Source organism: Etheostoma spectabile, chromosome 21, assembly GCF_008692095.1.
Source record: "Etheostoma spectabile isolate EspeVRDwgs_2016 chromosome 21, UIUC_Espe_1.0, whole genome shotgun sequence".
Classification (NCBI taxonomy): domain Eukaryota; kingdom Metazoa; phylum Chordata; class Actinopteri; order Perciformes; family Percidae; genus Etheostoma; species Etheostoma spectabile.
In genome coordinates, this window is record NC_045753.1 from 17,458,179 (window position 1) to 17,484,421 (window position 26,243).

The window sequence follows — 26,243 nt, forward strand, 5'->3', positions numbered from 1 at the left end:
TTATTACATGCCGTATTTGGCATGAAGAATCCCCTTCTTATCGACACTGAATTTTAATGCGTATACGCTTAGATGGCCACCATATTCTAGTAGTTGTTTTGACATCATATTGCATTTTCTGTGTGAGTGTTGGTTTATTATTTCTTGGTGAATCAGAAAGGAGATCTGTCTCCACCACTATACACTTCTGTGCTCTCAACTTGCTGAATGTTGTGTAAAATGTGGTTCGGTTGAACATTGTGTGGCACCGGTGCTTTGCCGGTTCTTGGGGCATCAGCAGACGTGGAAAGGGAAGGAAAAAAAAGCAGTAGCCTGTGCCCAGGGTGAGAGGGAGAAGTGAGGAGAGTAGAATTGGGGGGTTCCTCTGAAGCCCCCCCTCCAGATCCGAGGAGCGGAGCGGGGATCAAAGTGGCTTGTTTTATGTGGTTGGTATGAGACTTTGAAGTCTCGGAGTCACCTACAGCACTCACTTCATCAAGTTCACTAGTGTCTTAATAGCAGATCAATAAGTTTCAAAGTCAGAGAGTTAATTTGATACTAGTGCTGATGTGATCACGCTGGGCCACAGAGCTGCCTGCTCTGCTCGCTCTCGTCTCTCTCTTCCCTTCTCTCCTCCTCACCTAGATTGGACCTGTTTTAGGCTCTCAACTTGAATTAAGCCGTGGTGGGATTCTGTGTTCGGTGCCTGTTTTCACAGACAGCCTCGTGAGAACACTTAATCAGTGTCTGTGCTCGTGTCACAACAATTAAAAGAAGATTTGTTTAATTAGAATTTAATATACAGCATTCCCCCCCAGCCATTTGAATTTTAAGATCTACATTTTAGGTTCATATTTTTTTTACATTAGTATTAGTATAAAGTCGTTATTTATTAATACTGTCTGTAATGCAGATATTTCATTTCTCTGATATTATGGGCGACAAATTATTTAATTTGTCTTTGCTCAAAATAATAATTATATTTATTAACAGATTCAAATTAATGCAATAAAAACTTGAATTTATTTTTGATTAAATCCGGTTTGGCTCTCTAATTTCATTACATTTATCATTCTTTGCTGCTGAATTGGATCATTCCTAATGTAGACATCTCACTTTGAGAGCCTGTTAATATAAGTTGTAAATTGTAATAGCAAATTATGTGTATAACACTACACATGTAGGGAACATTTTAACATGAACTAAATTCATTTGAAAATCGGAAATAGATCGAAATCTAATATTTTATATGTGAATAGTGCGCTCGATAACAAATACGGAAATGCCGACGGCTTTTGGAGATTGGAAGAATTAGGAAGACGGAGCACTTTCTCATGCACGCTTTTCTTTTTAGAAAAAGGCAGCACCATCTGTATTTGGTTCCGTGACACCAGTGAGTCGGTGAGGCTGGATCAGCACCTGGAGAACAAAAGGCCAATTTAGTATGTTCATCTAAGGGTTGCTAATGGTATTAGGGAGCCGGCAGGGTGGTCGGCAGGGGCCCGGCGCTCCAAGGTGAGCTCGCAGCTTGACCCCTACACTCACACCAATTCACTGGGCTGCTGGCATTAGTGCCCCACATCTGCTATTTGCTTGTGTGACCCCCCTCAGTGCTTTCCCCTTTATTTTTTAGTGGTATGCTTCAGAAAGGCGCAAAGAGAGAATACGTTTTATTTTTACCCAAATAAGATTTTGAATGCGGCCGCTCCCCTCACGGAAATCATTGAACGGAGAAAACGAATCCGGTAATTGTGGAAAAAAGGACGGATGCTGCTTTTGAAGCTTGTCTCAAGAATTTACAATATGTAAGAAAAGAGAAAAAAAAAGTTTGCTTTTAAAAATCGTGGAAAAGACACAATGATGCTTTGGGTACAGAGGTGTGAAGAAGATGGGATGTGATCTGCTTAATGTTTCAAGACAGGGACCGGTAGGACTGCTTTTGCTTTAAATATTTCAGATATGAGAGAGCTTTTATATTTATTAAAGCGTTCCAGAAATAATTTCCATGAGAAAAATTGGAATGACATACATCATTATGTAGAAGCTATTTAAAATTGTGCGTTGTGACATATGTGATGAAGGTTTGGAAAATTGTGCAGAGAGACGTATTTAACTGAGCCGTGGTTCCCGGCGTGAAGCGGTTTCTGTGGGAAGCCGGTGGCGGAGCAGGGAAAAAGCTCCGGGATGCTGGAGCTGAAATGCTGCAGCGGGTGGTGCTGATGGAGGCTGCCTGTGTGGTCCCCAGCAGTCGGTGCTCCGCCGGGCTCTGCCGGGCTCTGCCGAGAGTGCTGGAGGTCCAAGATTTTAATGAATGTTTCATGTTAAATTTAGCGCAAGCGTTGTTCACAGTGCAGCGCTTGTAGATCTTTATTTCTATTAATGTTCCAACAAAGGTGAAAACGGGAATCCAGATCTTCCTGTGAAAAGAAAATCAAGGAGAATAAATCCGTTGAATTTCATCAATAGAAAAAAAAGATGTTCTTTGAATTAAAACTTTTTCTGCCGTCATCAAAATTATTTGTAATTTATTATTTTAATCCTTTAAAAAAAAAAAAAAAGGTGAAAATTATGACTCAAAATACTTCATATTCCTCTCCTTTTTTTTTTCTTGAGGTTCCCGCTGTTCATGCACCACGAAATCTTGCTTCATTAAAAGTGTATTAATCTTGTCTCGTCTCATGGGAGGTACCTTAAGATGATGTTGCGTCTTTTTCTTTAAATTGTTGGAGGAAAAAAAAAATCTTCCAGATTTGGTCCCTGTCAGTCAGAAATAATTGTGTGCTTAATCTTGTCCCTGATGGATGACTTGGAGTTCAGCAATGGGCCAGCTCCAATGACAAATACAATATTAATATTCATTAACTGCTTTGACAATGCTAATTTTGATGCAGTAGTAAAGGGCCTTCCAAAGTTAGCGGCCAAAGCATCAGAGCTGAGCAAGGTGGCAAGATAATTTGTGCTGCTTTACTGAGCTGAAGGCTTTTAAAGTCTTAAGCAGGGGGAAAAAAGGCTAGGTACCACAAACAAAATAAAAGAGAAAGGGAAAAAGTTCAGACGCATTGGAAACCAGGACTGTGGAAGTAATACGATCAAGAGACGGCTACACAAATTTGACACCTCCAATGCTGAATCTTTGAGCAAATATTTTTTTATTTAAACAAAAACTTACAACAAAAAAGGAGCACAACATGGTAAGTCAGCACATTCTCGATTTTTGTTGTTTAATCTTTTTGATCTTTTCAATTATCGCTATTTGAAGATCAATAGTCATTTTTTTCTGCTGTGGTTAAAAGGCTCACAGCGGTGGTATAGTGGATGGTCGGATCACGGCTTTAAGAGTGGGCTTCCTCTCTTCAAGCCAGCAGTTGGCCGGGTTGAATTTTCTATTGCCAGCTCTCCTGAAAACCTTACGACGCTTGTATCCATTTATTGGTATTTTTGGTATTGTTTTAACTGCTGTTGTTGGCTTGTTGTGTGGCAGGTTTGACTTTGGAGTTGGGGCTCCTTTTCCCTTCTCACTTGTATTGAGAGAGTTCAGGCAAGAGAGTTGGAGGTGCCATAGCTGCACTACAATGTCAGGCTCTTTTGGTGATAAATGTCAGTTTTTTTGTCTTTTCTGTGGCTGTATTTTTCCGGGGCTTCCTAAATCAAAAAATTGGGGCTACCGAAGGGCAGGACTGAGGGGCAACGTGGCTGCGACACCACACACCCTTTGCCCCGGATCGGAATGCTTTATCTCGTCTTTTTTTCTGACACTTTTTCTGCCCAGCGTTTGTGTTTTTGATTTTGTATTTAATTTAGTGTGACTTGCGGTGAATGGAGCGTGGCTAGTTTTGGGGATTAATGACATGACGAGAGACACCCCGCTGCTTGAGTTTAGCCAAGTTAGGGCAACTCCTATAGACGGCACTCCACTACCTTTATGTCTGCCAAGCTGCTGAATAAAAGTCTCTCTCTTTCTTTCCCTCTTTTTGTTGTTCTTTCAACTTATCAAAGAAAGAGAGATGGACACAAAAGAGCTTATTAGGGGGGATATGAAGATGGGCGAGGGGGAAAGAGGGACTCCCGGTCAGATGCAGAGAAGAGCAGCGCAGCCTGAGCGTGCGTTTGTATGCATGAGGGGGCTGAGAGTGAACAGCCAGCTCTGGCCATCGCGGTCCTCTCCGCTCTGGGACCTGAAGGGCTGCCATTCTAAGTTGCTCCAGCATACCTTGGCTCTCGCCCGGTCCTCCGGCCGCTCTCTTATCGGCTTAACCCATCGGGTTTTAGCGAGGGGCTGCCGTAGATGAGGTGCTGCCCCCCAGTGGATTAGTGGCTGACATGGCGGTGGGAGTCTGCTTGGAGTCTGTGCACTACCACGAGTGTCAGCATGCTTGTTTTAACCAGGAACCGAGCAGCATCCCAAATACAGCTCTTTTAAATGGTAAGACTTTTCAACATTTTAATTACAGCTGTGCTTTATTTTTCTGGTGCTTGTTTGGCTTTAAATATTATGTTTTGATTGGATTTATTCATGGCAATTTTTCTAGGCTCCATTTGGCAATTTATAACACTTATGTTGCTAAGTGACAGATTGACAATTTGGATAATGAAAGGCAGTGTTTGATTGCTTTGTCTTGACAGCCTGACAGGGGAGTATTATTCTAAGACATCAAACTAAATATTATTATTGTTTGTTCTATGGTAAAACACAATTACATTAAATCGAATTCATCAATACCATTATTTATATTCAAGCAACTTCAAATATTAAATGTTGTATTGACATTTAGATTTTTGGAATTTTGAGCCTATCTGCTAATACTGTGCTTGTGCTGGCATAAATAAATCTGAGTTAATATTTATTTATAGTTTATGTCTAAAAGCTTTAAGTATCTGTGATTTTTAATCAACAGTTTTGTAAATAATAATTATACTGTAATAATTATAGTTTATGCAAAAAGAGGAGAACCAGGATGTGTTAAAATTATTTTCTCTTCATCCTGCATTGTTCAAATGTACCTGTGAAAATAATGAATTTGTAAAGGTCATAGGCCGTTCCGTTTCCTTGTTTTGGAAAAGTTTTTGTTCTTCTTTTTTTTTTTTTCTTGTATTGCACACTTTTTGGTCTTGTGCGAACATCTCAGACAGTGGAGTAGAATGGATTATTTTTTTCTCCCCCCTGTGCTCTCTTGTGTTGTGGCGTTGATGCTATTGTGGCTAGGTGATTGGGAGCTGTCCATCACTTGCTGGTGAACTGGCAGTTTACTTAAGAAAGTGCACGTGGGACAAAAGGAGATGGCAGGAGTGTGGCAAGCCGGCTGAATAGAGGGAGGGCAGGCAATTAGCCACCGCCTTGTCGGGGTTCTTTTACTTGTCAAGCGGGAGCCCCGGCGCTATTGTCCAAGCTGTGTAAAGGACATTCCCAGGGCTTTGTTTTGGCTTTAAGGGCCTCAGGACTGCCTGCTGCAGGCCAGGGGAAGAGCAGGGTCCTAACAGTGACAGAGAGGCTGAACGAGTGCAGGAGAAAAAGAAAGGAACCGCGTATTAAGAGAAAAGTCTCTGTAGGTTTGTAGTTGTTTCTGTTGCCAACTTTTTTAAAAGCCTTAAGACAGCTGAACAACATTCATCTTTTTGGTTTTGTGCTTTTGCTTTTAAAGATATTTTACATTTCTAAATTCCCGTAGCATAGCTATTTTTCCTTAATTATTTTCTTCTTCATTAACCTTTATCAGGTTATATTAAAAATGTAATAATTGTTATTGTGCTTAGATGGAAATAATGTTTTTCTATAAATATTTTATTAGTCATGGTCATTAGTCAGATTCAGGTTGTTAGATGTTATGAAAGGTAATAAACGGATGACAAGTCTTGTCAAGTTAATTATAGAATGTAAAAATAAACGATTAGAAACAGTGTCAGAATTTTCACTTGTAATCATTTTAAATTACTGTGGGGATTTAACATTTAAAAGACATTTCTTTTTCTATTCCTTTATTAAGCAGCTAGATAATATTTTCCCTAATTTTAAATGTCTAATGTGGGAGAAAATCTTTTCCCTCAGCCACCTTAGGAAAAACAATTAAAATATGTTTTTATCAACAGACTTTTTTTTTTTAAAGCAATGTGGCAAATTTTAGGCACATATTTTAGTTTTACAAAACAAATCAAAAGTCATGTTTGATGGTATTCCCCTTCAATGAGCCTTGTCTCTGTGTGTGCTCTGATCGCCAACAGATCTCTTTGAGATTTCTTTGCGCTTGTTGAAAGACAGTCTTGACCATTAAAAGCTTATCATTTGACTTTATTATTGAGAGGAATAGTAGATTTGAAGGTGAAATAGTTGCAGAGACAAGAGAATGGGAAGAAGAGGGCAGTGAGGAGGGGCTCGAGGCCTTGTTCACATGAACCTTGAATGGAAACAGAGTTTGGGGGGGAGTTAAGAGAAGAATTGTTCTCTCCACTCTAAGGTATTATTCAGAAACAGGGTAAGGGGGGGGGGGATGAAAAGGGTTGCGACGAAAGGTGCCACGTCTGTGTCAGAGTGAAGACTCTCCCTCCCTCTCCTCAGTTTACCCCCCCGGAAAGTGGGTATGAAGAGGGGACTGTCAGCATCACACAGATAAAGTGACTGTTGGCCACACTTTGCTGAGCCTGCCCTCCCTTTGTGGATGTTGTTGTGTCTTGTTCCTTTTTTTCCCTTTCTATCTCACTCCCTCTCCTGCTCTCTCCTCTTTGTCTCCATCTCTCGCCTTGCTTGCTTTACCTTGTAGCCAAAGCTTTTCAAGCTGCCAGTTCGTCTCTGGGCATCCTGGAGGCACAGCAGAGCCCACACACACACACACACACACACACACACACACACACACACACACACACACACACACACACACACACACACACACACACACACACACACACACACACACTTAAGAAACACATACACAGGCCCAACGTACAGCAGGGATTTGGGTAATAACTGATTTTTTTCTGTTTGTGAGTGTATTTGTTCTGGCGTATTGCTAGTGGGAAGACTGCTGCAGTGCTGAAAAGCTGCTCAAAGTAATTTTTCCTTCTCTATGTCCACATTCTGACTCTCACTTTTTTACTTCTTGCCATCAAAACTTTCACTAAGAAGAAGAAGAGGAGACTGCTGGCCGCTAAGAGCAAGAGCTTCTGTGAGGGATTTTGGGAATTCTTTTTTTAAGGATGGAACTGGGTGGGTGGGGAGCAGTGTGGTGACTTTGGGAAAGTAGGCCTCAGAACCTGAACCTGCTCTAGACGCCTCAAGAGATTCACACACACTGTATGTCAAAACCTGAGGGAACAATGGTCAGCCGGCCACGGCACCAAGTGCAAACAGAGGGGGGGCGATAAACACACATGCACACACACCACACATGCCCAGCAACACACTCGCACACATTGGAGGAAGAAGCCAAGGCAGAAACAGACAAAGAGGGAGAAGTGGAGGAGAGAAGCGGCCAAGAGAAGCAAGAGGGCTTCTCCCCGGCGTAGTGAGGAAAGGAGGAGCTGGGGGGGCCAGGTGGAAGGAGGAGGAGACAGGGGTGGGGGTGGGACCGAGGGGGTCATGTACCCGCGGGATGGAGCTTCAGCCGGGCCGGAGGAGACGGGAGCCAAGGCAGGAGTCCTGGGCCCCGGGCTCTCTCTCCTCCAGCAGGTGGGCTGCTGGCACCTCAATCTGAGCAGCTGGGTAAGTAACGCAGTACTGCTCCCCTGCTTCTTCACGGTCTCAGCTTTTTCTTACCACTGAAGGCTTTTAGCATCATTCTGACAGGTTGTTGTTGTTGTTGTTGTTGTTGTTGTTGTTGTTGTTGTTGTTGTTGTTGTGCAGGTTGGTAGTAGGGTGACAAGGGGAAGGGAAGGGGGGTATTTGGACGAAGAGAGTTGTTTTAAAATGTCACAAAAACAACTTTTGTGTGTAGCTTTTTATGTGTTTGTTATCTTAAATACGCATTCTAATAGCTCAAAACATGGCTTGATGCTCCACAGGTTTTTGTAAATGTCACTCACTTAAAAACAAATCCAAAATGATATTGCTACTCTTAAATTGAGGCCTACACAATAAATGTAAAAGTTGATTTAAAAAGGACATTTTCAGAAACACGGTTCTCTCATGAGGAATATTATTTACTTGACAAAACATTATTTGATCAAGCTCATGACTTAACCATGAAATGTAAAATAAGATTTCAATAACCTCAAAGATTAACATATTCCTTTGTTAAGGGTGCCATCCAATTCAAATTCTTAATTGCCTGGCTTTCAACTGAAATTCTGAGGGGCTGATTGCATTTCAAAAGGCAGAATTCAGTCTGGCTCTTAACACTGTGATACAATATCAACTCTTAGAGAAGCCCCTTTAACTCAGGTATGAGAGCTCAAGAGGCTGTTTACATTGAAAAGGGAAAGCTTTAACACACACGTGTCTAAGAGCCGATTTGTCTTCACAGAATACAACAGTTCTACCAAATACCACTCATATTTAAGCTATTTGTGCGCAGTTTTATTTGTCTGTGACATATCAGAACATGTCCTTTCTGCGATTCTATTTGATGTACCGACTATCAAAGATGGGAAGCAAAAATAAATGGTGACGAATGACTTGAGTGCTAGCGTAGAGAGCAGGAGGAAGGGGAGCAAAGGCTCTGGCCCACATAATATTTTTGTTCAGCGCTCTGATCAAGCAGTCGGCATGTCACTGCAGCAAAGTGAATAGATTAACTTTTAAATATAGTGTGGTCTCGGGAGCCCCTTACCCTCTGAGACGCATCTTCTCTGCAAGAGAAAACTGATCAACACCTCCATATCTGCTTTTTAAATCTTTTTCCTCTACAATTCCCAGGTTCTTAATATTGTGAAGAGTTTTTTTTTTTTCCTCTCTAGTGATTAACCAAGAAATATTATTTCTGAAATGTAGCAGGGTTTTTAATCAGAGTGGTATGCTGGAGGAACGTGGCTCTGATAAGCTTTTAATTGGTTAGAGCATTTCATATTCCATTGCCGTTAATCTCAAAGTATTCCTTATAGATTGTCTGCTTGAATCTGACGATGGATTTGACTGAGTACCGTGTGTGTGTGTGTGTGTGTGTGTGTGTGTGTGTGTGTGTGTGTGTGTGTGTGTGTGTGGTTTGTTAGGAGATGAAGATCTGTAGCCTGGAGGGGATACTCCTCTATACTTCCCTAAGGAAAACAGCAATCATGTGTCTAAATTGATTTTAACAGGAGGACATTGGTGGCAGCACAGTTTGTGCTTTTTGTTTAAATTTAAAGAAATGAATCAAAAATTGTGCACATACTCACACACATGCAAATGGCTCTCAAACTTTACCCCAGCCCCCCCCCCCCTCCCAGTATTGTTAATGTTGTGTAGGTGTGTGTTTTCTGTGTTGTCACTTCATGTACCTTGGGCATGGGCCACTTCCACGCTCTGGGAGAGGCTCAGGGCACTCTGGCAGCGTTTTCTGCTTGCTTTGGAATTTGGAGGCCTGAGAGGACCCCTATCCATCACGGCACTGTCATCCCCAAATCTCTCTCCTCTTTTCCTGGCCTCCCTTCCCTTCCCTGCCCCGGCCTCACTACAGCTCATTAGCGCCCGGCAAGCTGTTGTGACAACTCATCATATCATGACATAAAGCAGAAGGACAGAGGCTCTAGCCCTCCGCCCAGCCACCCCACCCCCTGGGCCTTCAAGGTCATCACCTTTACATTTAGGGCTCAAATTGGCCCTGCGAGGTGCCACCAGGCGGAAATGCAAGGCCAACAGCTTTTTCCTGTCCAGTCTCCACCTCTCTGTCTCCCTCCCTTTGTCTCCCTCCGTCCTGCTGTCACTTTCTCACCCCCTTTGCCTTCTCCTGTAAGCCCCTCTCCCTCCCCACAGGTCTGACTTAAAGCAGCTCATTCATTTGTCCACTTCCAAAAGGCTCTTCACACAATGATGCAACAGCATTCGTCACCAGCTATTATAGGAAATATTTTACACTTGATATAGTCTTCTGGCCGTACCAGCACTGCAGCTTTTGAGATGAGTTTTACTTGGTTTGAAGTTTTGAAACCAAAAAATAGTGGCATTTCTTAGCCATCAATGGCTAGTAGATTAACAGATATTGTAAAGAAGCACCATCTTGAATAGAGGGTGATCACACTGACATAAAAAAAACAAATATATTCAGATATAAATATATTTATAAGCCTTTCAAATATAAGCATTTTTTCCTTTGAGCTTGTGAGCCTTACAGTTGGAAATAGAAGAATAGAATAAATAGAGCCAATGCAGTATCAATAACATAACCAGAGGCGGCAACTTCTGTTTCTGTTTGTGTCTGCTGTACTTAAGTGTGCTGCCTGCACTTCACAGCACTGGCCTTCCTCAGCAGCAGGCGCTGTATGTGTCCTGTACGAGAAAAGAGTCAATGTGCTCATTGATGTTTGTGTAAGAGTGTGTTCTTAAATTTTTCTGCAGGGTCTTTTGAATGCCAAATCTCTTTTTTTGAGGCTTGAAAACCTGGTTTTTATGACTACAGAGCGGTGTGCTTGTTTGTCTTCTGCTATATTTGTTTATTGTAATGACGGAGGTGGTGGGAAGGATGCAAGTCAGCGGGGGTGTAGGGGAAGGAAGTGTTCTTTCGTTTCTCCTGGCTTTTGTTGAGCAGGGAGAGTAAAAGCCTCCCACGTTGCCTGCGTTTGTTTCTCGCCTGCTCTTTGGCCTCTGTGCGGCTAAAGCACCCAGCAGCCTGCCAGACGAGTCCTGGGCTTGTACTGTCCCATAGTGGCCACAGGGCAGGTGCTGGGCCTCCTTTCTGTGGGGACCACCGGGTGCTGTCTTGACATCAGTGAAAGACAAAGTGGATGCTGCTTTGTGTGCAATGATCACATGGCATATAGAGTAAGCAGGTGAGCTGATTGAAGACATCAGACTACAGGAAGTGACCATGAATACATTGGGTGATCACTATGGTGTGATTTGGACTGTTGTCACTGGCAGCTTTTGTTTTTTTGTTTTTAATAAAAATATACCATTTAAAAATTCTTCATTGGAAAGTAGCAAAGGCCACCAACATACCAAAACTATATGTTATGTAGCCATGTTCTTTTCTTATCTTCATGGCTCAGCCAATGTCTGTAGTGGACTGAGCCTGTGGAGGCAGCAGTCAATCCAGCCAGTTACTATTTGCCTCGCTCTGGGCTTTTCAAGATAAAAAAAAAAAAGAGCACACTCTTGGACCACAAGTGACTATGATGTAAATAGGCTGGCTTCTAGCTCTCTTCGTCTCTCTCAATCCCATGCACACCCTCTCTAACACCCTCTGTCTAAATGTGGACTCAGTGGATGGGCATTTTGAACGGCCTTCTCAATGGCCGGGGCTCCTGGACAAAAGAACTCATTTAAATGGCCACTAAAGCTTTTCAGCACCAAGAGATGAAGAATTGACAACATTCTTTCACATCATTACCCGAGGGAAGAGCAGGGAGTCGTGAAAGAGGAGGTTAGGAGGTGAGAGATAGAGAGGGGACAAGAGGAAAAAGAGGGAGCAAGAGAGAAGGAGACAGAGGCCATCTTCTAGCATTCAGCTGCAGACTCATCAGCTGCATTTGGCAGCTGTCATAACCCCCATCCTGATTGTTTTTCTACCAGTTTATTCTTTTTCATCCCACTATTTTAGATGTGCAGATCAGATCAGCTACGCAACGAGGAGTGCCTTGGTTTGTGTTTCTTTTTAACGAATCCCATTTTGCCTACCGCCCCTTCCACCCCCCCGACCCACAAACACATATACACCCCCCCAACCCCTCTCTGCTTTTCTCCTCCATAGCCTTTTCAGCTCAGGGCTGTGAATGAGTCCCAGGAGTCTCTCTGCCTCCCTGGAGTTCTGCTGGGGTTCATTAATCTTTCATTGGGACCATGGCAATAGGGAATGCCCCCCCCCTTCCCATTCTCCACTCTCCCACCACTGCCACTACAGAATAGAGGTCTAGATGGCCAGGCTTGTACGCACCGTACAGATGGACAGCTTTAACCACCAAGTGATAATTCAGTACAGGACTCTGAATGGACCGTACGGTGTATTAAGCTCTCGCACGGGCCCGATATTAACTTCAGCCACAAACAGCCCAGGCACATGATTAGTTTGCAGCATTAAGTTCTGCTCACATTTGTCTTGCCCTGGGCCCACAGCTTTGCATTTGTATTGTCAATGAGCATCGGACAACTGAGCATCGTTTGTATGGATGCCCCCCTACCAACGTCTAGTCCCATTAATGTTTTTCAAAGTCTCTTGGAAATTTGCCACAGTGGAGTGTTTTTTTTTTTTTTTTCCTTCTTTCTGGCATGGGTTAAATTCGCTAATGAGGGTGTGTGGCCTATAAGGGAGCAGATTGAACACACACACACACACACACACTCACACAGGCAGCTTGGTGTCTAACTCCTCTCCCCCTGAACATATCATCCATGTTATGATAAGCCTGATTAGTGCTGCTTCTTTGACTACTAAGGGCGGGATAAGGATGTGTGGGTAAAGAGGCGAGAGCAGGCTCTTCCACCAGCCTAATCTACAGCAGAGCTCTAATCTGGTTATCTTATGGTCGGGGGACTGTGGACTGTGTGTGTATTAGTTTCTGTCTCAGCCTGGCCTGATGAGAGGGGCTGAGCTCCGGTTAACACAGGGGCCCACGGCAGCACACCCCTAAAGCTCCACTGTAATCATTGGGTAATTGAAAAAAGGGGGCCTGCACCACTTAGGAGCACAAAGAGAAGATTACATAGCTAAAACTAATTTGGCAAAAATGCAGAAATGGATTTTTCAGCCCCACCTCCTCTCTCCAATCCCTTTTATTACAATACCCCCCTACCCTCCGTGAACCGGGCCCTAGGGGAATAGATGAGGGAAGGGGAGCGAGAAAGAGGGGAGACCAGGAGAAGGCTCGAGAGCAAGAAGGAGGAGAGGCGAGCAGAGCACCGAGTGGAGCTGCTAATGACTGTGGATTTACACACGCTGCCTTGATTTCGTGGTTTACAGATGATCGATTACTTGACTGCAACCGTGGTTAAAAGTGCCTCATCACACATTAGACTCAAATGTGAACTGGCAAACCCCCCAAGCCTCTGATTGTGTTACTGAATTCCAGGGTGACACCGCAGAAGTGTTTTTAATTACAAACCACACTATTTTCACTGTGGCTTGGCGGTTTGGCGCCTCGAGAGTACAATGAATTTGATAGCTCGAGAGCCTTCAGACCAAGTTGTAATTCTGTGGCAGACGCCTGCAATCTCTATCCCCTAACCCAGATATTAACACCCTGGCCTATTTTTCTTTCCCCCTTTCACTCTCACTCTCTCTCTCTCTCTTTATCACTATCCATCTGTCTCTCTCTTCTTTCTCTCAGTCTAATAAGGTTCCAGTGGTACAGCACCCTCACCATGTGCACCCACTCACGCCTCTGATCACCTACAGCAATGAGCACTTCACACCGGGGAACCCCCCACCTCACCTACAGTCAGACGTGGATCCCAAAACAGGTGAAGTATTTTTACACTGCATGCATGTACGTTAGAATTTAAATAGAATGTAAAGTAGAATTTCAGTTACTAACATGCTACTTAAATTCTGCTAAAAATAAAACCTTTAGAAAAGAGTAGTGTGTTTTAGAAGTGCCAAGGAGGAAACTTTTGAACACCCTGATACATTTCAAGAAGTTGAGAAATCCGCAGAAGCATCTCTCCTCAGATAAGGCACTTCAGCTCTTAGAAAGTGTTTGCACAGATAGGTGTGTAAATGTTTTATTATGCCCTGCCACCATGGATAACACATTCAGGACTTTGTTTGTATGGATGGCGTCTGTCTGTCTGTAGAGATATTCTTGTCAAAACAATTCAAGATTTAAAGATTATTCAAACCTCATATTTACAATACATGTATTCTCTAGAGTAAACTGTCCCTTTCAACATTGATACCCCTCATATATAATGAGAGGAAGTATTATGAAATAGAAATGCTAAATTTGTCAATTAATTACTTATTTATTGACCTCAGAAACATATCCAGGACAGTTTACGAGACTGTGATAGTTATAGATGGACAAACCTCATAGTCATCTCAAGTACTTGACAACTGCTGCTCTCATCTTACTGATTGAATTAGCTATCACACTCATTGACATGGTTTGGCTTAAGTGGAAAGTGGCCTTACATTCAAAAACAAGATCCTGAACAGTGGCTCATAAACTTCCTCGTAAAACATGGAATTCAGAAAACAACCTTGACTTCTCATGACTGCAACTCTGTTTGCCAAGACAAAACAAGACAGCCACTGTAGTTGGGAGGTCCTCACTTCTAAATACCAGATACCGGAGTCCTCAAGACTATCTTCTCGGAATCATATTTTTACCTAAGTACACAAAAATCCTTAAAATGGAAGACACTTAGCACTTGGATTTGTACAGATTTTTGATGATCCACTCTCTTGGTATGTCTTTACAGCCTGTTAATCCTGCAGATTTAGAGTGTCCATGTTAAACAGTCAGATTCTGCCCACACATTTCTCCCACAACCATTCAGCAGGCATTTGAAGCAATTTTATTCATTTCCGTGGGCATCTTGACCCAGCACTTCATTCAGCCTATCCTTTCAGGTTAATGCATTTTCAGTGGAAGGAATAATTTCATGCTTTTCACTGGTCTCTAGTGGATGCAGTCAATGTTTTAGGTAGTAATGTTCCCTTATTATGATGGTTGTTACAAAGGGGAAATAATGTGCCAGCTGCTGTTTAATGTAGTGCTTAATAGAGCTGCTTAATTGGGCTCAGTGTTTAATTAATTAATGAGCTGTATTAGGTCTTCAGTGCTGGGTGGTGATGGGATAATGTTTGCAAGGCTTTCCATTTTTTTTTAAATAGTATTTGCCTTTACTCCAAGCGGTACTCCAAGGAAAAAGTTTAGAGACAAACTGCTGCTCTGCACATTGTCCATCAGTAACAGAATTCCCCTCAAGAGTCAGTTCTTGGATAACCTGGATCAGCTGCAGTGTTTGGGTTTAACCACGAACACCGGCCAAGTTCTGATCTATGAGGATTGATCTGGCTCTCCTTCGGCCGTGTTGGCACTGTTTGAAATATCTGCAACAGCATCTGAGCAGGCGAGCCAGCTGTGTGGAAGAAAACCACATCAGCCAAAATGAAAGTCCCCAAGTTCCTGGTCTACCGAGCGCACAAACCTCCCTGCTGTCTATTGTTCCTTGTTTCAAGTTTGCCATGAGAGAGAAAGTTATTTTTACAACCGGCTGTGTACGAGACCTTTTCGAGGCGTTCATTCAGGGCACCTTGTCGATGCAGTTTCTTCACCTGTCAGCTGCCACAGAAAGCAAAGGCAACACCGCGGATGCTGCGATTGTTCGACGATTCCCTCAACGAGAGCTGTCCTCAAATTGAACATCTTTGTCACGGTTTGTCTGTGGGGGACAACAAACTAAATTCTGTACTGGCTTTATGTTAAATCTGAGGATCAGTTGGGCGAATGGAGACAACGAGCCAATACACGCACTCATCATTAACTGTGTCGAAACATACAGCTATTGAAATAGTCAACCATTTATCTGAGTCAAAAGTATTGACTTCAACTTGAAAGTAAAAGTACTTTGTAGTTTAACTGATGCTGACTTTCAGCTCATAATCTGTAACTGCCGCATATTTATAATATGGGTTTATTCATGCATAATATCAGGTAGAATCCATATCCACCCAGCCAGTATGTCAGTGTACATCAGCCTGACTCAACCTGAAGCCCTGTATGAGCAGCTCTCTGATCACACAGAAGGCTTTAATTATATTGTTGTGTTTTGTTAACTTCTAAACCTCAGTCATTTTATATAATTAATCTTCTGAATCAGTAGACAAATGTGACAAGAATCGTGTTGGTGTTCACTCCTCACCTCTCCCCCTTCTGCCTCTTCCAACACATTGTGCCTCCGCCGCTGCAGCCTCAAAGGCCTTTGATCAGGAAGTGTGATTTAGCACTGTGTACATGCGAGCAACAAGCCCTCTTCCTCCTCCTCATCCTCCCATCTACACTCCTGTGATGTCTGTCCCGTTCAGATGTGAAACTCTCAACAAAGAATGAATTCAGCACTGACAAAGATTTGGTTCTCTCTCTGTCATCATCTTGTCTGTCCACCTCCTCCCTGCTCCTGTCATCCTCTTTCTTCCTCAGGAATCCCAAGGCCTCCACATCCTCCAGATATATCTCCCTATTACCCGCTGTCACCTGGCGCTGTCGGCCAGATCCCTCATCCGCTAGGATGGCTAGTACCACAGTAAGCAAAATCTTTTATTTTTATCACTCTTTCTACTGTATTCTCTTATGATTTGTGTGAAAAGGTTTGCAACACCCACATATTGTCATGATTAATACACTGTATTTCAAGCCAAATCCCAGCAAGCAATAGTAGCATAAAGAACCTTACATGTGTGAACACTGTAAAGCAGGATGTTGTTCTTTATTTACACAAAGTCAATTATGGAAGCTGTCTCTGTCTTTGTCTCGTCTCAGTCCCCAGAGTAGGTGCTCTCTCATTTTTTAAGGCCTCAAAACTCAAACCGGATTCCTTAACCTTCTAACACCCTCACTCCTGGACCACAACAACCCATTGCAGCTTCTTCAGGCCCTCACCAACCTCAGCTTGCTACTTTGTGACAAATACTATTTTACATGTCCCTGTATGGTCCAATTAGAGTAATGAACTGTGATTGCCGGTATTTTACCCACTATTCCACATGGGGGCTCTCCCCTGGTAACTCTTGTCAACACTTGTTAATATGACAAAAGGCTACAAATTAAGCTCTGTTAATTTAATGTTTTCTCACCGCGATCTAAATACCGAGAGAGGCCCCGAGCGCAGCCATGGCGCCCTTTGATTTGCTGCACTTTATTTTGGTATAAATTTACATTCATTATTGTTTGTCTTTGGATGTGTAGACCTCAATTAGTGTGATGGCTCCATTAAAGAGACCCGCGCTTCGTCTTTAATTATCACAACAAAACACCTAGTTCCAGCTTGGGGAGGAACAGGGTCCCACTCTGTCGACACCGAGCGAAGGGTTATGAAATTTAATTAGCCATTGCTATCAAGATTTGTGGCATTCAAATTGTTCAGAGTTTTTCTCCCTTTGATCTGCACTCTGCAATCCCCTAGATTTTTGTCCTGATCAAATGAGAATAAAGAGGCCCACGGTGGGGAGAGGAGAGAGACAAAGGGCTTTAACTTCTCCTCTTCCATCAACCCTGTTCCTTTACCTTTTTGCCTTTCTTCTTTTCTTCCCCCTTCCCAGGCAAGGTCAACCTGTTTATCCAATCACAACAGGGGGTTTTAGACACCCCTACCCAACTGCGCTCACTGTCAACGCATCCATGTCAAGGTGAGTTAAGACCTAGGAGCTGAACACACACTTCTCAGTTACTCATACATTCAGTTGTGTGTCTGTGTTGGCTGTGAGGGCAATGCACAAGCAACACAAACACACACTCACATGCAGAGATGGTGAGCAGCAACTTCTCCCTTAAGGAGAGCTCACACTCCCCATCTCTGTTTTCAAAAGGCCAATTCTCTAGAGTTTGATGCCAGCTAGCATGCTCAAATATTAATTATATTTATCATTTTCTAATGAGGCCCCTGAAGATAATTTACCCCCACTGCATGACAGGCAGATCTGAATTGAGCTGGGGCATGTCCATGCTGTGAGAAATGAGCAGCCAGACGATAAACAAACACAGCAACACTTTGAAGGGGACTAGATGATTTAAGCCGGGGCCTGACACTTGGCAAGTGCTTTGGTCCAGCCCATTAGGGTCCAGCTCAAGTGCTGCTGTGGACATTACTGCACCCAGGGGGGGTTTGTGTATTTGTTGCCATCTTGTATACATGTGCGTGTGTGTGTCAGCTTGTGTGTTAAATTACTTACTGTTCCCTTGAGGGACGCATGTCCTCTATATTGTGTGGAAAGCGACAATTATAAATGACTAAATGCCCAAAAAAGCAACAACACAAAAAAACTGCCTTTCACTCCAACTCCTCCTCCTCCTCTCTACACACCCTTGCAGCAGGGGACTATGGACGGGACTGGTTTAGAGTCTAGGGATGAGGCCAAGCTTCACTTTAATTACAGCGTGATTGGAAAAGCAGTTCCTGAGGGCGGTGTGTTTAGACCCCACGCCCAGTTACATTGATGGATCATGTAGATGCAGAGAGGGAGCGGTCACTAGGGAGAATGACATTTGTTTAAAAGCATAGCCCTGAAAATAAGGGAAAGCTGACTTTGTAAACTCTCCCAGCTGTTTTTTTGCTGTTAAACTGTCCTTTAAGTGATTCAAATATCCATACCGTATTGCATCAAATGTAACATTTAAACTCATTCTGGAGAAAGGTGTCTGGATTAGAGACAGATTTGCCCCTCCCAGCCCCTGCCAAGCAAGTCTCAGATGCAAAGGGTCAGACACTGGGTTTGTCCAGACATCGGCATCTGGCAGCAGTACCCAGCCAACCTGGGCTTTAAGTGACTGCTAATTTGGTCCCTTAATGACAGCCTCTACATTGTGATCATCTTATTTCCAGTGCAGTTAATTAAATATACTGGCTGGGGTGTGGGGGGACTGGCCATGGGGAAGAGCTAATGCTCTATGATGAGGCCCCTAATTGAATTAGGATAACTGAATAGATGGAGGGTTCTGGGAGCTCTCTGGAGAATGGCAGGGTTTAACACATCTCCAAAAAAAATCTAAATTCTGGCTTTGACAGGGAAGAGAAAAAAATCAATTTGTTGACTAAATGTAGTAAAAATCAGTCTAATTGTATCAGAAAAATGTCAGAATCCTTTCATACCTTGCCTTCAGCCAGTTGGTTTTGTTCAAAGAATGGACCAGACTGTTACGATAGTTTAAACAATTTGTAGGGAGCAGGCTGACTGGAAGAAATGTGAGAGAAAAGACATCCTGGCCTTGTACTCTTGTCGGGGGCCAGTTCTTTGCAGGAGCGCGCTGCTTCAGTATCAGTCCCCTGTGCCGTAGCCCGAACAGAATTAGGATTCAGGGAAGGAATCTGGTACCTTGTAGTCCTGCGGTGAGCACCTTACACCTAGGTCCTGTTAAAAAATGCATTCTTTTATGACGGGAGGAAAAAGAGCCAAGGAGAGTAGAGACAGTCGGCGGAGCAAATGAAAGACATTATTTTGATAATAGGGCTGGAGCCAGTGCAGGGCCCCGGTATTGTGCGTGTGCGTGTGAATGTATGTGTGACAGGTAGGAGGATGTGAAGGCCCCTTTGCCCCTCATGCTTAAGCCTGCCCTTTGATATGTTCCCCCATCAACCCACTCCCTCTCTTTTCCTTGGGAAACGGGAGAAGCTCACCGGCCGGATCATTATACATTAAACAGGCACGGGGGCTACTGCTTCGCATTGGCAATTAAATGGCACTGGCTGACACTGGGCTTGCTGCGCCAGTGACCCCCTCCCCTCCCCTCCCACCGCCAGCCATTCTTACCTTTTAGATTGAGACGTAGGAGCCCCAGGGTTGGGGTCGATGGGTTGGGGGTCTCTGCTGCGTCTCCCTCTCTGTGTTGGTTAAATTGGTCCAAGGCGCTGCTTGCTGCTGATGAGCCCGGATGATGATGACGATGATGATGCCCCCATGCTTCAAAGGGATGGCCGTCATGTTTAAACCATAACCTGGGCCATGCAGTGGCAGCAGGAGGAGGGGAGGAAGGACGATAGGAATTGGGGAGGTGGTGAGGGGACAGGGAGGAGTAGAGAAGAAGAAGAAGAAGAAGAAGAAGAAGAAAAAATAGATCTTGGAACACAGGAAATTTTAACAAGTGCACAGAGAGAGAAGGAGGGAGGGAGGGAGGAAACAAGAGTGAGCGAGGAAAATGCAGCAGCCCTAATGATGGGCGATATGCAGCCACTGCTGCCGAGCTCCCCATCAACGGATGACATGGCACAAACACCAATGTGTCAGTGATGAAGGGAGAAGAGGGGAAAGGAGAAAAAGAGGAAAAGAGTTTGAGGGGGAGAGCACTGGCACTCCCCTGAGATGGCCTCCAACAGAAAGTAGTTGTTCCTGGCGAGTTTATCCTCATCATTATATTCTGGCTCCGAGCCATGCAGCCAGACACAGCCAGATAATGAGCTGCTTTAAAAAAAGAAGAATTATTTCTCCTTTTTTTTCTTCTCCTTCATCCTCTTCTCTTCTCTTAAATTTGTGTGTGGTCACATGGAGCCGAGGTGCTGCGCTGTAAACATACACATGCAGAAAAGATGTGTACATGTTCAAATAATTTCACATAAATATTTTGTGTCGTACATACATTGGCACATACAGAACAGCAGTGTCTTATGACTGTCCCGGCCAGAAAAAATGTTTTCATAAATAAGGGTTTCTGGCCTCAATATGCTGAGAGACGATGAAACGATGATAGGAGTGTAGAGAGATGAAGATAAAAACGTCAGTGCTGCTGACAGTGCTGAACTGGCAGAAAAGAATGGGCAGAAGAAAAAAGAGAGCCAATACCTGAAGTGATACTAAACTTTGACAGAACATTTTAATCTAGTTTGCAGTATTCCTTATTAAGACATAATGGTTCAAGCTCCAAACCCGAACCCCTCCAACACCTGGCATGTTCAGTGCAATTGCTAAAAATGCAGTTTCCTCAAATATACCAATATGCAATTAGCATTTCTTTCCCATCCACAGATGAAATTTGAATCTTATTTGGAAACCTTTTCCTTTGCTACCATAGGTGCCAATTGTAACAGCAGGTGTGAGCCTAATGTGAGTGACCTGAGAAGTGCATGATCAGTCTCAGCACAGATAAAAACTATGGATGGTACTGCTATATCAGTGTGCACTGGCTCTCTGTATCTATAAATAGAAAAGTTTAAGGTGCATAGAACCATCAAGCTAAAGTATCCCATTTAATCTTTTACATTGTCTGTATAGAAATTATGACTCTCGATCAGGTTGCAATTAAATAAAGGTGAAAAAATGCACTTGGCCCAAGTGTTCAGTGTATAGGTTTTTTTGGGTGTTCAATTTGCACTTTATTATTTCCACACAATGTAGCGTTCATGCTTTTGAATCCTATTTTAGTGATGGGTTGATGATGGTTTGTTGTAACTTGCTGTTTTACCTTTCGTGTGAATTGTATAGCTGTCCAGGCTGAATTCTGTGCTAAAAAATATATTGTGTGACATTTGATCTAACATTTATTTTGTGGAGTAAAAGCTGTTCTAACTATTTGTGAATAATAACACAAGAATCAGTCTTGGACATTTTCATGTGGATGTTTGTATGTGCATTTATGTCTTTTCTTGTGGCTAAAGGCCAATTCCATTTCCATGAAGGAACCTTCAAAAACACTTTCTACTTTGACATGTCATTGAAAGATGGAAATGGAATTTAGCCCCTTTAGTCTTGTGTATACATTTGCTCCATCTTCTCATTTCACCCATGTCCATTCTGACGATTTACACAGTCTTCTGTCCTCTAGGTTCCCCCCACACATGGTGCCCCCTCACCACAGTTTGCACACCACGGGCATCCCACACCCAGCCATCGTCACACCCAACGTCAAGCAGGAATCCTCCCACAGTGACATCTCTCTCAACAGCTCGTGAGTAACGTTCACTGCCCTTAACACACATTTTGGTCTTACATGAACGTGATGAACCAGTCGCAGCTTGACTCGGCTCACCTTTCTGACGTCTGGTTCTCTACAGAAAACAGTCAGACGCTAAAAAGGAAGAGGAGAAAAAGAAGCAGGTCCACATAAAGAAGCCTCTGAATGCCTTCATGCTTTACATGAAGGAGATGCGGGCCAAAGTGGTGGCTGAGTGCACACTGAAGGAAAGCGCTGCCATTAACCAGATCCTGGGGCGGAGGGTAAGTCTTAACATATCACTAGACCCGCACCAACACTGTAATGGTCAAACTCAAGGGCTTATCAAAGTGGTTCCCCAATCCTGGTGCTCGAGACACTCTGCCCTGCTAATGTAATTGTTAACATGGGCTGATTTATGCCTGGGATTGATTCAGGCCAAATGAAGCCTGGAGGGATAGTAAATAAGTAGAGTTGTGGTAATCGTGGACCACGATTGGGATTCACAGGCCTTTTAGAAGATTAAAAGGTTGTTGTGGTGACCTGATGGCCCAGCACTGTAGATGTATGTCCAGTTATTTACAAAAAATAAAATTAAAATAAACTTTTCTTGTTTCTTATTTCACAGTGGCATGCCCTATCGCGGGAGGAGCAGGCCAAGTACTACGAGCTGGCTAGGAAAGAGCGACAGCTCCACATGCAGCTGTACCCAGGCTGGTCAGCACGAGACAACTATGTAAGTTTTTAAGTTTACAAGTCGTAACAGGCTGTTCTTTTCCCCTTTCACTAGGTGACATGACCAGGAAGAGTTCTTTCTTTTGCTGTTTTCTAGCCTGAGGGATCACTTTCTTCTTGTAATTTTCTTTTGATATGTAAGTCTGGACACATTGGCTTGACCTAAGCCCACTTTGTTATGACATGAAAGAATATTTGTAACAACGTCGGATCATGATGTTGTTTATATGAATCCTCGGTGGAATGTTTTCAACCCCAGACACTTTGTTCTGACACATAAGTGCGCAGATTCTCATCAATTTTGTCCAGTTTTGGGATCAAGCTGACCAAAATCTTCCACTAGCGGCCTTTGAGAAATCAGAAGCTCCATAACAGAACCTCGTCTAGACAAAAGATAACAGAAAAAGAAGAAAAGAGCAGAAAACCAGAGAGAGGAGGGATAATTCTTGTCTGGCCTGCAGTGGCTGTTACAAACCGGGGGAAAAAAGGCAGAGAAAGAATGAATGAATAAATAAGTAAACACAAAGAAAAGTCCTACTCTCTGTTTCATGTTTTGGGCATTCTGCAATATAATAACTAAGGTTCCTGTCTGTGTCTATTTTTTTCTTTCTATTTTTTTGGCGGCTAACCAACAGGGGAAAAGGAAGAAGAGAAAAAGGGAAAAGCAGCAAGCAGAGAGCAATGGTAAGTGAGCTGCAATTATCTCCCATATTAGAAGAGCCCCATCATGTGTCAGGCAGATGTGACATCTTACAAGATAAAAGTCAAGCTAGTATTTTTTGTTTTATGTTTTTTTAGTTGTTATTGTGCCTGGCTTTTTTTCTTTCATTTTTGTATTGTACTCAATGCAATATTTAAATTTTATAGTTGCTTGTAATACCCCCCTTTTCCCTTTTTCCCCTAGCCTTCCCCAGCTAATAACAATTGAATATGCATGACACCCTCACAGCCCCTCTCACCTCCCCTCTTGACACCCCCCCATCTCCCCCTTTGCCCCTTAGCGTTCTGGTATTGCTATATGTATGTTTTGAGAATGTGAAGTTGAAGCATTGTGAGACCCATTATCTTTGCTAGTGTTGTGTGCGTGGCCCCGTTTTATAATGCCTGTGCCCTGCAGATAGACTGCACTACAGTACAGTGTGTATGTGTAAATGCATATGTATATGAGTGTGTGCGTGTATGTGTGTGTGCTTGTTGGGCTGCCCCTTGCTTGCTTTCATGCATGCTATTATATCAACTTAAGAAAAATCACTTACATCCTAAAATTAAGGAGGTTTGCTAATTCTATGATTCATCCATTTTTATTCTAATGATTCATATTCTTCTGAGCGTTTTGTGAGGAGCTTTGGCGACTTGTTATTATGTACTTTTGCGCTCATTTGGTGACGGATTTCTTCTTGAAGGCCTCTCTATCTGTTCTTTTTTTTCAGAACACAGAGAATATTTTCCAAACCCTTGCCTTTCACTCCCTCCGATTACAGGTGCTAATGTCATTTTGAGTATTAAATTACTAACTTGTTTTTTTTTTATTCTTCTATTCTTCTTTTTTTTAATTAATATATATTTATTTATCAATGAATGTGCAATATTAGTGCAATATTATCTAAAATATGCTCTTTTTTGCTCTGTTTGCTGCTTTCTTTTCTTAAAATGTTGTTACTGTTTATTTGACTTCAAGCTAGATTATATTTCATTTAGTTTACCTCAATTCACACATGTTGCTATATAGTCTTAAGCATTTTCCGGATATTGGTGTAATCACTATGCAGTATGCTCGAGAAACTTATTATATAAATTTAGGCTATCATTGTGGAGTATGACCTGAAGGATGTGATATCAGGGTAAACCTCCTTAATCTATATGCTTCAGTAGCTGTGCTTTCCTAAAGGCCAGCATGAGTTTGGCTTACTCCCCCTTTAAATCTGTCTCTCCTGAGCCAAGACCTGGTCTTAAACACTCCACCACAACATTCTTCTGTCACTCTGCTCTACTTCTGATAATCACACGGTTACTGGATAGAGCTAGCATGTGACTGGCAGCTTTTTTTTTGCAACAGACAACCAATGTTGATGGAGAACAGTCATCTGTTTAATGCCAGGTCTAAGGAGTAGATTCCCTCCTCAGGTTCCAGCCTTTTCAATCCTTCCCCTGGCTAGGGCTAACTCAGCACTCTGCTACTGCTGCCTAGTTCTTCTTTTTGAAACCATAGTGCACTGATAACATCTAGTAGTTAATTAATCGAACTTGCCTTTGCACCATTTATACTCTCTTGACCAAATAAGCATCTTGTCTTCAGCTTTAACTTCAGTCAGAATTTAGATTACTAAAGTGGATTGTTTCCATATTGTGTCATAATTTGATAATTTGCATGCATTTTGATTTGACTAATGTCTAAAACACACTAATTGTGTTCAGTCCTGTCTTTAAAGGCCCACTTGAGAATGGCTTTACCGGTGTGTGTTTTCTTTTTTTGTGGGGGGGCGAGGATTTCTTGCACAATGAGCCACTGCTAAGCTTCATAGATTCACTATTACCTGTTTTTTCTCCTTATTTCTCTCCTCCTTTTGATTTCTGTTCCTTATTGTTTTCGGTTTGGGTTATTTTCCTCCTCTCTGCTGGCTTCCCCTTCCTGTTGTGGCATCAGACCTGAGCGCTCCTAAGAAGTGTCGAGCGCGCTTTGGGCTCGATCAACAGAATAACTGGTGTGGCCCGTGCAGGTGTGTATGGTGTATGCTTGCACTGGCCAGGGCCAGGTGAAGGCTGGGTAACTGTACACTGGGACTTTCTCCATCGCTCTCTGCTGCTGCCTCTTCTTCCTCTTTTCTTCCCACTGTCTGTCCTGCCAGTCTGCCATTGTGACCTCTCAGCTTCCTCCAGCCACGCCCTGCCGGTCTATCTCTAGGTTCCCACTATTTGATTTTTTTTTTACCTCCTGTTTGGGAAGAAGGGTATTATCAGCATATGCCTGAGTGTTTGTGTGAATGGTGTCTGTGCATATTTATCAATGAAGAAACATTTACAGGGTTACTGGGGGTTTTATTGCAGGATGTACAGTACAATAAGCCTCACTGAGATTGGTCAGAAATCCTAAACTGGCAGGTCGGGGCTTGGAGGATCTGGAGCCTGATGGCTTGTTCAATATGGAGGACATCCCAGTGTTGCCAGCCTAAACCTAAGCCTTGGCTACATGTTTTGTCTGTGCAATGACGTGTCCATTTTGTTTTTTCTTTCTTTTTCTTTTGTTTTTTTTTGTCTCTGTGTGTATGTCTGTGTCTACCTCTTTGGCTAACAGATGCAAATACCCCAAAGAAGTGTCGTGCCTTGTTCGGGCTTGACCAGCTGAGTTTATGGTGCAAACCATGCAGGTATAACTGCTGTAGTACCAATGGGAGGAAGACATCCACAATGAGCAGCTTCTTTCCTTGATTATTTGCTCAGATATTCCTCTCAAACATGTTTCCATCAGCGTGATAACAGATGGCAAACTCTTCTGCTCCTTTTCCTTACTGAGGAGCTTCCTGCTATAAATTCCCTCACAGCAATTTTTCCTCATTGAACTCGGTTCAAGCCCAGTGGCAGAAAATGGATTTCTAAATAAGATTACTCAATATTTCCTCTCAACAAAACATCTTGCTGCAAGATCATAGTTTCCTAATGTCATTTGGAATAACATTCCTTACAATCGGATTTGTTAGGGTTGAAATCCATTTTCTCTCCATTCATTGTCCATGTATGTTCTAATTGGCGTCCTTTGAATAACAATGTTATGCTTACAAATTTAGCCCTGCTTTCTCTGAGGGCCTGCTCAGTGACACTCTTTTCTGTGCCCTCTTCCTCCTCCCTCTCCACCTCTTCTTCCTCCAAACTCCTCTTCAATAACCCTTACTTAG

The 26,243-nt window shown here is 42.9% G+C and overlaps 1 protein-coding gene across 28 annotated transcripts in view; it reads left to right on the forward strand.

Moving 5' to 3' along the window:
- tcf7l2 (transcription factor 7 like 2) overlaps positions 1 to 26,243 on the forward strand; it is an 88,647-nt gene that overhangs the window by 58,153 nt on the left and 4,251 nt on the right. For 5 of the 28 annotated variants that reach the window (XM_032501876.1, XM_032501886.1, XM_032501894.1 and 2 more), the window contains 9 exons: positions 13,366 to 13,498; positions 16,183 to 16,285; positions 17,301 to 17,387; positions 21,496 to 21,633; positions 21,740 to 21,902; positions 22,247 to 22,354; positions 22,989 to 23,037; positions 23,784 to 23,834; positions 24,998 to 25,070. In XM_032501876.1, the coding sequence (XP_032357767.1) occupies positions 13,366 to 13,498; positions 16,183 to 16,285; positions 17,301 to 17,387; positions 21,496 to 21,633; positions 21,740 to 21,902; positions 22,247 to 22,354; positions 22,989 to 23,037; positions 23,784 to 23,834; positions 24,998 to 25,070 (905 nt within the window). Of the gene's footprint in view, positions 1 to 6,907; positions 7,673 to 13,365; positions 13,499 to 16,182; positions 16,286 to 17,300; positions 17,388 to 21,495; positions 21,634 to 21,739; positions 21,903 to 22,246; positions 22,355 to 22,973; positions 23,038 to 23,783; positions 23,835 to 24,997; positions 25,071 to 25,645; positions 25,719 to 26,243 lie in introns of those variants that run through there. The other 23 variants (XM_032501893.1, XM_032501874.1, XM_032501896.1 and 20 more) reach the window with 14 other exon arrangements.